The sequence below is a fragment of the Galeopterus variegatus genome, unplaced genomic scaffold, assembly GCF_000696425.1.
Source record: "Galeopterus variegatus unplaced genomic scaffold, G_variegatus-3.0.2 Scaffold3692, whole genome shotgun sequence".
NCBI lineage: Eukaryota > Metazoa > Chordata > Mammalia > Dermoptera > Cynocephalidae > Galeopterus > Galeopterus variegatus.
The window spans coordinates 115730-127818 of record NW_007729803.1 but is presented as its reverse complement, the minus strand read 5'-3'; the positions used below and the strand labels follow the sequence as shown (position 1 = coordinate 127818).

Below are 12089 nucleotides of genomic sequence, written 5' to 3'. Positions count from 1 at the left end.
AAAAGACAAAAAAAAAAAAAAAACATCTAAATAGGAATAAATTCACAACTATTCTGAAAGTGATTTATCATCACAAAACTATGAAAGAAAGCAGATATTTCTACCAATAGCAGTCATTTTAGAAAGCTTATTGAGAACCATCAGCATAGTTACAAAAAAAGAATATCACATTTGTGAAATGTAGCAACACATTTATTTGCCATTTCAATTGAGAACCTTCTAGTCAATAATTTCTAGGACTATAATTTGGATATATAAAATATGAAATTTGAGTATTATGTTACTTGGAAAGTTAAAATGGAGAAAAATAACTGGTATTTGGTCTTTTTAAAAAAAATTATATTCCTGCTTAGAGTGCTTAGATACTTATTTCTCCAACTATACATAGATTTTATTCTAAATTCCATTAGGTTTCCAAAGCAACTGGTCATTTGCAGTTATTACAATGTTGATGTTTTTGTATAATACCCTTCTACAAACTGGCTAGACTCCCATTACCATAATTTTGCATGATAACATAGAAAAACACTTATCATTTTAAGCAGATAGGAACATTCTCAGCCTAAGAAACTTGGAAACTATCTTAAATTTTTCTTCAATTACTGAATTCATTTTTCTAAAATCAAATATAAAATTTTTCTTGATAATCAAGGCTATAATGTCATAACTGCAAAAAGTATGGTTTTTTTACAATTCCCCCTAAAAGAAAAAAGATATGAAAACAATGTGGATAAATGAATGATCTGCCAACTCTAACATGGAGTTTTAAAATGAACAAATTGATGAAAACTATATTACCATACATCTGTTTAACTATTGAAGAGAAAGAGGCAACCCTGAGGTCACAATACCCCCATCATTGTCCAGCTTAGTCCAAGAATGGAGGAAAGTCTAAAAGTTGGGGTTCAGTTCACTGGACTATCTCCCAAAACCTGAACTGCTGAAAACAAGTCTTTCATAGTATTTCTTTCTTGTTAATTAGATAATTTTATATTGCACTGTGTTTTCTATAATAGAGAGTACAACAGGATAAATTAACATGATAAAATGTAGAAATGTCAAAATGATGCCAATTAGTATAATGGTGGCAGGTTTTTCTAAGACTCAAAAAACAATTTATAAGTTGGGTTTTTAAGAATCCACATTCTTTTAAATGAATACCTTAATCATTCAGTTTATTTCTTGGGAGACTTCAGATCAGCTTGTCAACACATTAAAAAAAGTGTTTTTTTTCAGGCCTTCCAAGATTTTCAGTATCTCATCTTTACCAGAAAGCCTATCTAATGGCAGTCAATTTGCAAACATCAAATTTTAAATTACAGCTTCAGTAAAACAAGAAGAAAGAAATTAAAGTTCACTTCAAGTATTTATGTTGGCAGAGACTGAAGAGACTACTTAAGAAAAGACTGAAACTGAGGGCTCGAGTTTGCCATCATTCATGTGCCGCACGCACCAGTTTTCACATTACTTTAATCAAGAGACAGACATAATGAACCTATCATTTAAGTACACAAATTCATTATTCCTTCTTTGTGAAAGTTTGACATCTTGGCTCATGTCATGTATTTGTAAACGGAGTATGTATTCCATTAAAATGACAAAAACAAAGAAAATAGAATGACAGCTTTTTAAGTTTACATTTTCATCAAACAAGAAAACTATATAAGTGCCTGCAATATAAAACTGCCAGGGTCAATTTTAATATCACTAGATCTTCAAGTTTTAAAGAATTATCCAGCACTCAACATTATAACTGACTCCAGCAACTAAACCACAAACAAAAGCAACTTAAATAACAAACAATGCCTAATTAACTTTTAATGGCAACAAAAAATAATACTTCTATCACCTACATAGATAATTCAATAAATATCCATCAGCAAATATAGTCATTTTGTCCTAGACCCATGGAAAATAAAAAACCCAATAAGAAACATAAAAAAATTATTCACTTTTATACTCCTATAACTAGAAATCAGTTTTAATAAACCAGTTTCACTTAAAACCATTTTTCAAGAGAAATTACCAGTTCTTCCAATTCTTCATTTTTTGATCATAGCATTTCCTTATTCTTAAAGCTTTATATTAGATAGCTTTACAAGAAAATGTAATAAGAGCAGTAAATACTAAAGACTTATTCAAAAAAATTACTTCTGACTTCCAGTCAAGATGGCAGAATAGACGGTCCCCAGAGTCACTCTCTCCCAGAAATCAACCAATTTACAACTATATAAAAAAGCAACAACAGCCACGCTGGAGCTCAGGGGAAGAGGAGGAGAGACCTACAGAGTTCGTGTAGGCGGGAAAAGCCACAATGAGAGAAAAAACTGCTCTGAGCATTTCATGCCACAGCCGCTTTAAGACTGGAACTGCTGAGTACATGGAGCAGGAGCCGGCAAAAGCTGCAGCTGTGCCCTTCAGATGGAGTTGCTTGGAGGCAGAAGGGGAGAAGAGGGCCCCCAGGCCAGCAAGACCACTAATAGGGTTCCCATGGACCCGCACAGGAGCGAGGAGCCACAAAAACTGAAAAAACTGGAGCCACTCAGAGGCTGGTGAGTCATGGAAAGGGACTGGTACACACCCCATCCCACAGGAAGTGTTTGGAGCACAGGCAATGGGAGAGACATGCCCACCGGGGGAACATTGGGGCACAGCAAGGACAGCTGATCTGCACCCCAATCAGCATAGGACCACTCAGAGAAGACTGGTCAGAAATACAGAATTGCATGGGGTGCAGTTTGATGAAAAGACTTGGGCCCAGATCAGAGTCTATACAACCCTGGTGCACCAAGTCTCTGGAGAGCCTGAAGTACAAATAAAATCAACCATTATAACCTGTGGTGCACAAAAAGCCTTCCTTAGGGAAGGAGCAGCAAAACAGCAATTTAGCTAAACCACAAAGCTCAAGTACTGGTCCCAACAGGACGTTCCCCCACTTTAGAAGAAAGTAAAGGACAAAAGAATTAGTTCTGGTTCAGAGACACTGCCAGCGCCTCAGGTCCACCCTGGGACGTGAGGCATGGAGCCAGGTACCAGATCCACCTCCCACAACCAGGCACACTGTGCCAGCACCTGGGGGCCACCCAGGGACCCTGGGGGGCCACCCAGGGACCTAAGACTTGGAGCCAAGGAATGGACCCCCCTTCCCACAACCTAGCACACTACACCAGTGCCTCAGGGCCCACCTGGGGATCTGAGGCATGGAGAAGAGGACCGTACCATCCTCCAAGGCTTGGAGCCAAGGAATGGACCCCCCTTCCCACAACCTAGCACACTGCACCAGTGCCTCAGGGCCCACCTGGGGATCTGAGGCATGGAGAAGAGGACCGTACCATCCTCCCACAACCAGGCACACCACACCAGCGCCTTAGGGACCGCCCGGGACGCAAGTCATGGATCTGGGGACTGGACTCCCCTCCCACAACCAGGCACACTGCCTGTGCCAAGGAGCATGCCAAAAACATCACCTCCATGTGGGTGGCCCACCACAGCCACCACAATAACCATGGCTGCCACGAAAGCAGCTAGATGCCACAACCACCATGCAGATGGTCTGCCAGCCATTGGTGTGCACTGACACAAGGAGAGTCACCAACAGAGATAAAGAAGAGGATGTTTCTCTCCACAAAGCCCATTCCAGAGTGACAGAAGAAGCATCTGCTCTACAATAGTATTGGGGGACCTGATCATACCTCTCAGCATTGGACAGATCATCTAGGCAACAAATAAACAGAGTAACCATTATTCTTTCAGAAGGAGAAAAGAAATCTAGGGTAATTAGAGGGGGGAAGGGTGAGGGGAATGGGGTGAGATTGGACAAGGGTCATAAAGAATAAGTATGATTTGTAACAATTTATATGCTAGTAATATTGATTTAATCAACATATGTCGATGCTGAATCCCCGATATATGTATAATCAATTTTGATTTAATAAAATTTTTAAAAAATTACTTCTTCCTATTGATGGTAGAAGGGAGTGAAATCAATGTTTTGGGGGTTTTTTAAAACACTTTAAGACAAATCTGACAAAAATTTATTAGAGAAAATTATTTTCAACTAATACAAAAATATTTTCTATTCAAATATTCCCAAACATCTATGCATTTAATGTAAAGAGAAAATGCAGATGAGCCAACATTTCTAATCACTTACTATGTGCCAGGAACTGTGCTAAATGCATTACACTTATATTAATCCTCACAGCAAATGTAATCCTATTTTACAAATAGGGGGCAAAGGCACCCCCCCCCATTAACTGGAATTTAAACAATTTACTCAAAACCACACAGAACTGAGATTCAAACCCAGACAGTCTGACACCCAATCTGATTTCTGAATCACTACACTACACTGTGTATAAAGTACACATGGTACTTGGCACAATGTCTAACATACAGTAGGTACTAAATAAAAGTGCAACTACTATGATAATATTTATCTCTTCTTTACTTACTTTGTGATAATTCTGGATTTCCTTTCAGATTCATCATCTTTGGAATTGAAGGGCCATACACATCTACATCTAACAAACCAATGGCCTTTGACTGTAAGAAAACAGAATTTACCATAAGATTATTCCCACTCTTCGTCAAAGATAAAGCACATAGCAACAGCAATTTGACTACAGAAAACAACATTTGCTAAATATTCCAAAATCATAACCTAAACTTTCAAAGCAACAGTAAATAAAGGAGCAAAAATTACTTAAGGTAAGTACTTTTTATTGATTTACTAATATCTTCTGGATAACTAGCTAGAGAAATCCACCCATGCGCTTTACATATGCTCAGGTCTCCCATATACGTAGCCTCAAATACACCAAGAACTTTTTGCTCTGAATGTGATTCTGAGAACTAACAAATGACATGCAAACAATGTTAAAATAATGACTTACAATGGCAAACAAAATACCAGGAAGATGGAGCATTAACTTTTTGGAAAGCCCATGTAACACATCAAAGAATGCAAAATGAAAAAAGATTGTGTAAGTATGACCACAATAAACAAGTGAGAAATTGTGATGCAGATCTGGCATAAATGAGATGGAAGTGCTAACAAGGACACTGACAGACATAATACAGAGACAAAATCTTACATGCAAGTCACAGCTAAACACCCAATGTCTCCTGGAGGATTTACAAACAACTACAACTGTTTTCTTTGATGATCTATCCAGCTACCAAAGAATAGAACATCTTGACCAGCCTCGTTGCTAGCTGCTACTTAATCAGCAGCTTAGCCAAGAAAAGGAAAACAAAATTCACTATTCCCAAATATGACTCTTTTTTTTTTTTTTAAGATGACTGATAAGGGGATCTTAACCCTTGACTTGGTGGTGTCAGCTCCCCCAAGTGAGCCAACCAGCCATCCCTATATAGGGATCTGGACCCATGGCCTTGGTGTTATAAGCACCACACTCTCCCAAGTGAGCCACGGGCTGGCCTGGTCCAATATGTCTCTTTTTTTGTTCTTCTCCCCCTCCTCTCTCTCCTTTAATAGATGAAGTCAAACTATTATTGGTTTTTCTTATCTACAAGTAAACTGAATGCTAATATTAACTATACATCCTAGAGTTATAATTCACCAAATCTTACGACTCTCCTACCACTCTCCCCATATCCTAGGCAAGATAAAACACTTAACCTCTCAACAAAAATTTTTTAAAAACTGAAATAATCCCTCATCTACCTAGTTTCAGATACAAAATTACTTTTTAAACCTGCTTTCTGGTTCCTATAAACACATAAAATAAATTCAACATTTATGTTCCTAACTTTATACTAACTCAGGAAGGGAGAGAAGGGCAAAGGGAGGGAAGAAGGGAGGAAGGAAATGATACAGGAAAAATAATTAGTAATGCTACATTAAGACCCCGGATAAACTAGGCCTCTACAGCCAGTTCTATGGACAAATCAGAATCTCTAAAAACATATCATCCTAAAATACCCAGACACCGACTTTCCCTGATATTTTCCCATTGCCTGAATTCCTCCTGGGGCCTAGCACTCAGCTAAACATTTTACATTTCTCACTTACTCCTCACAGCACACTGCAAGGTGGTATTATCCTTACTTATGGATAAGAAAGCTGGAAACTAACTCACGAAATTCCAGTGTTTTTTTTTTTTTAAGTATTCTATTTTAGAATGTAGCAGAACAGAAAATTAAACACAAAAACACTAAACTCATAAACCTCCACCAAGACTTTAACAGGACCTAACTACAAAAGACTTAGATATAGAGCACACTTTTTCTTAAATGGTCAAACATAAAATATTTTAGGCCTTGGGGATCATATGATCTCTGTGACAACTACTCAACACTAACACTGTAGCATCAAAGCATCCATAAACAAATTGTAAGTGAATTGGCATGCATGTTTTCCCATAAAACTTTACAATAACACACAGGATTTGGTCCACAGGTCATAGTTTTTCAACATCCAATTTAGAGAATAAGCTTTTCCATAACCAAGTTATTCAATCATCCAAAAATATAATCTTGGTCAAGCCAAAAGTGGGCAGGACATAGTCATCACTTTTAGTGTCAGAGAGCTATTTCAGTAAAGATTTACTTCCTCATAATTAATTGGCTAATTTTTAAAATAAAAAAGAGCACACTTTTCAGACTATTTCACTGGAACTAAGTTAGCATGTCCTGCTTAGACTTTATATGTCATAAATAAAATCAGTGTCCACTAACAGATAAGCCAAAGCCTACATTAATTAAAGCTTATTGTACTTAGAATTGGCACAGCTACTGGACCTGTACAATTACCACTGCTATAAAAATAAGCTTAAATAGACTTTCATGTCTAAAATTCAATAATTTTCAAAAGATGCCAAATAAACTTAATTTGTTTTTCAAAATCTACTCCATTATTTTTAAATAGGCTCCTATTTTAAGTGTATAAAAAGTCTTTCAATTTAAACTTCCAAACAGTTTTATAATGTAGGAAAGTAAATGAGTGAGGTAGGCGCCTAAATTAAATGTATGCATCTGGGTGTCTAACTAGCTATGTTTATGAATCCTTTCCACCTCAATCCTCCCTTAATTATATCCAGTCAAGACAGCCACAATTAGGATTTTCTTTAATTTCAACCAGGCTCAAAAGAGTAATCACTATAAATGTTTTACCAAATACACAACAGATAAAATAACTAGCAAAAATAACAGTAAACTTACTATTGTAAACTGTGATTGTCATCTTTAATGTCACCATAAACTTAACCTAATGTGTTGGTATCTAACAATACATTCTTTTTCTGACTCTCCTACAGTACTCAAAACCTAGTAGATGACAAAAAAAGATACATGAAACCCCAAGATACTATTTAGATTTTTGGATTTGTTTCTTTATCATTTATAACACTCTGTGAAAGCTGTAAAAGGTGGCAGATTCAGAGTGATTATACTGTTTCATTACTACTACATGAAAGCTGCAATTTGAGAGCCTGCAAGTCCCATTTTTTTGTGTTGGCTTTCAAAGGCACCAACAACAGTTTTGATACTGCTTTGTTCTTCCAACAGAATTCATGCTAAAGAAGACTGTAAAGTTTCACGTCATGTTCCTTTTATACATTTGTCTGCTAATAGAACCCATCAAAACAACATCTTAGACTGCTCCCACACAATTATTTCTAAGTCAACACTCCTTTAAGACCTACCTAAAGATTATCCTTTCCATAGAAGTGCCCAGCCAAGATTCCCATGATTCCCTTCACATTATATTCATTTTAATCTTGGATTGGCAATTGATATTTATTCAATTTAGAGTTGAATCAAGCCTCTTCTTTCTTCTCTTTCTGCCTAGCTGTAAATCAAGCTGCCATTCACAAGAATTTCAGTCTCTTAGTAGAGAAAAATATGTGCTTCCTAATTCTATTAGCTAGGATTAAATAAGAATCTGAATGATAGAAAAACTAATGGTTGAACAAGGTGTAAGAGAACAATTTCCTACTGTTTATTAAAGGACTGTCTAAATCTTCAAGTTCAGTCAGAAAAGAAAGGGGAGCAAGGGCAGCATGAAGGAAAAAGTTCACCTGGCTTGTCAGAAAACAACCAGAAACGAGCTCATAAAAAGTATAGAAGAATTCTAAATGATAAACTAATTGTCTGAAAAAGAGCCGAAAAAGTAGAAATGAAAGAAATAATAGATTTCAAATTAAAGACTCTATTTTAGAGCAGGAAGAAACCTAAGAGATCATCTTAGCCTTCCATCCACTTTTTGTTGAAGAAACTGAGGCCCAGAGATAATGCCACAGGTGGGCCTACAATCTAATTCTCTCTCGAATGTACCATAAAGCCTAAACACTAACAATCATCTCATCTCCTACTCTCCCCCTTTTCACGCCTCTCCAGACACACTGCCCCTTGCAGTTTCGTAAACACACCAGACATGCTCTGGCCTTAGGACTATTGCAGTTCTGTTCCTTCCACCTTGAATCCTGTTCCCGTTGGTATTCACCAGATCTCTCCCTCACTTTCTTCAGGTCTTCACTCAAACATAACCATGTAGTAAGGCCTCCACTGGCCAACCTATCTAAAATCACAACCCCCTCACCAGTACACTACACATTTCCTATTCCCCTTCCTGCTTTTTCTTTCTTCTTAAAATCTACATCAGTATTCAAGACACTATGTATTTACTTATTTGATTATTGTGTCTTTCCCACTAGGATGTAAATTCTATAAGGGTAAAGATTTTTGTATGCTTTGTTTACTACTGTATACCCAGAACCTAGAACAGTAAGCAGTCATGAAGATTCCTTTTTCCATCGCAGAAATTCTGATTCATTAAGCTTCGGCTTGGGGCTAAAAAACTACATATGCAATAATCTAGGGTATAAGATAACCTCAATGTGAAAAACAGAAATAACACTACTGTATACCCAGAACCTAGAACAGTAAGCAGTCATGAAGATTCCTTTTTCCATCGCAGAAATTCTGATTCATTAAGCTTCGGCTTGGGGCCAAAAAACTACATATGCAATAATCTAGGGTATAAGATAACCTCAATGTGAAAAACAGAAATAAAGATAATACAGAAAAGAGAGATAAAAATTTGCTATAAGGGCCTAAAACCTTAGGACCAGCAGGATCATGGTTACAATAATTAGTAATCATCAGTAACACTGAAGAGGTTCTTTTTTAAGTGATTTAAAACAAACAAAAAAAAAAGGTAGTGAATATGGGTAGTCAATAAATACTGCATGGGATACAAATCTGAATGCAAAAATGTATTTGTTGTTTATCTGAAATTCAAATTTAAATGAGTATCCTATATTTTTTATTTGCTAAATCTGGTAACCCTACCCCAGCATTTCTTCTCAGCACAGCAGCTAAACGATTCAGTTGAAACATAAGTTAGATCATATTATTCCTCTTTTCAAAACCCTTCGTTGCCACCTCCCCCAATTCATTCGGTAAAAGCCAAAGTCCTTACAACCACTCACCCCATATAATCTAGCCAGTTCCCCAACCACCTTCTGATTCCCACCCCTATTAATTTTTATCACCTATTACTTCATTCCACTTCCTCCTCTAGAAGCCACATTAGCCTTCTTACTATCCCTTAAATAGTAAGCGAAGCAGGCTCCCACCTATTGACCTTTGTCCTGGCTTTTCCTTGTCCCTGACACACTCTTCGTTCAGAAAGTCACACACCTTCTCTCTCACCTCCTTGTCTTTGCTCAAATGTCATCTTTTCAATAGGGCCTATTCTATTTCACATTGTAAACCCACACTCACCCTCTCAAGCACTTCACCACCCCCTTATACCAGTCTACTTTATCACCTTCTAACATACTATTTAACTTACTTACGATATTTATTATCTGTTTACTGTAAGCTCCATAAGGGCAGGGATATCCCGAAGCACCTAGAACAGTAAGAATTAAATAAATACGTGTTGAATGAATGAATGAATAAATGAACAAACAAACCTCCATTTGTTTCTCTGTAGAGTATCAGGATTGGTGACTATATGATCCCTAAGGTTTAACATTCTATGATTTTGAGTAATTCCTTCACCTAATACTTCTACACTTTTTATGTTACAGCACTCAAAATTAAATAATATATGAAAGCTTAAAATTATTCTAGTGTTAAAGAAGGAGTCATAAATTTCCTTGCAGTCCATTCCTGAACACACTTTTCCCCAAGAAAATCTAATATCATCTTCATTTTCTTATTGATGTCAACTCCAAAAAAAATGGGACTTCTTGGAAGAAAATCTACAGCAAACAATGACTATGGTGGGCTGCTATAAAAAAAAATATGATAAACTGTGTAAATCTTGCAAACTACAACCACAACATTGAACGAAAGCCAATCAAAAAAAAGAGTACCTTTAAAGCTGCTCACTAGCAAGATTAGGTACAACAGGGTTTCAAATATAAAAAGGCTGCATAAGACTTTTTATTTTTTCTTTCCAGAGCAGGCTAAGCAACATCTTCTTTAACAAGAAGCAACTGCCAAAAGTACCACATTTTAATTTAGTAAGTAACAGGGAAAAGTAAATTAGGAATAAAACACCTAAGATTGAGAAAAAAAAAAAAACCTTAAATTCTTGGCTTGTATAATAAAAAAACAAACAAATAAAAGCATTGATGCTCTTAGTGAATAAAGTATTCAATAACAGAGATAATTAGAAAGCCTTCTATCACCATGGTGATATTCAGAAAAAATACAGAAAAAGATGCTCATAGACACTAAGCCCTAAAAATAACAGTTAACTTATTTGTGACATCAACTAGTCATTTTGCTGCCAGAATCTAAGCCTGGGGACCTAGAAAACTAACTAAACAAGAATCTTTCCCAAAACAGATAAAGTATTGCAGCAAAGGCACTGAAAAATCATCAGTTCCTAAGAATGTCCTTAACTAAACTGCAATGCAGAGAAGAATATTTACAATTCTGATAGCAGCTCTTCCAAAGAAAAGCAATCACAGGAATCAGACTTGAACAGAGTACTTGATCCAATCTCCAGACTCAAAATCACAGCAGCCAAGCAGCTGGTTTTGAAACCCATGGCTCCATGTGCTGTGTTCTCTTCCTCTCAGTGACCCTTCCAACACTGCCCTGCTGAGGATTAAGGGCACTTCTTATTCAAGGAGATGGGATGAAGGGAAGTAAATTACTGAGGGGAAAAAAAAAATGAGAGGAAAAATGAACTGGTGAGAGCCAATTTAGGGAGGAAGGGGGGAGAATAATTTTAAAAAGAGAGATTGTTCTGTGAGAAAGATCTATATAAATTTTTATTAAAATTAGATAATGAAATTCAAAGGATGTACAATAGTTGTGCCACCTATATGTTATAAATGAAAGGAAACTAAGGCAGAATATATTAAATGTAAAATTAGGGTAACTGCTTTCTTTCTAATTCATAAGCAAATTCAGCAACTTCCTTGAACAAAGTGAGAGAATAAATTATAGGCAGTAAGCTGCACTTTACCAAAAGAAATTTAAAAGATAGGCCAAAGGGTACAGAGAAAGAAACATCCAGCCAATAGCTTCTTTAGACCTATTCTAAACAAAATCACTACTGCTTCTAATTGGAAACCTCAAAGCATGTTGTGCATAATACTTTCTACTTAAAACCACACAGAAAATATGGGGGAAAAGCAGTTTGGGGATTTTTACCTATCTAAAGATTATCTTAACAGTATTTTATTTTATGGTGTTGGGTGAACGTGGTGTGTGTATTTACGTGCTTGTGGAGGAGGAGGAAGAGCAGGTAAGAAAAATTCCTCGTAAAGACTAGCTTTAGGATCTATTTTAATACACTTATCCCTCTATTACACATTTAATTTTTAAAAAACTATATTTCATCTTAATATTTGATGTTAAGTTCCTTATTCAGTATACTGAATTATTCTATATAAAAGACACTATAGAAGTACACACATCTCAAGTCAATTATTCTATCAATATACGTTAGTGGTTTTCCATTAGCAAGCATACTGCTTATGGTTTTGTTTTGTTTTTTTCAAGTAGTAGCATCCTTTTTTTTTTTTCTTAATTTTATTTTGTCGATATACAATGAGGTTGATTATTGTGGCCCATTACCGAAACCCCCCTCCCTCCTC

At 36.3% G+C, this 12089-nt stretch overlaps 1 protein-coding gene across 1 annotated transcript in view; it reads right to left on the bottom strand.

Annotated features, from left to right (window-relative positions):
- Window positions 1-12089, bottom strand: part of LOC103601345 (iron-sulfur protein NUBPL-like) — an 86725-nt gene that overhangs the window by 44671 nt on the left and 29965 nt on the right. The window contains exon 4 of the mRNA XM_008585742.1: window positions 4455-4545. Within this exon, the coding sequence (XP_008583964.1) occupies window positions 4455-4545 (91 nt within the window). The remainder of the gene's footprint in view (window positions 1-4454; window positions 4546-12089) is intronic.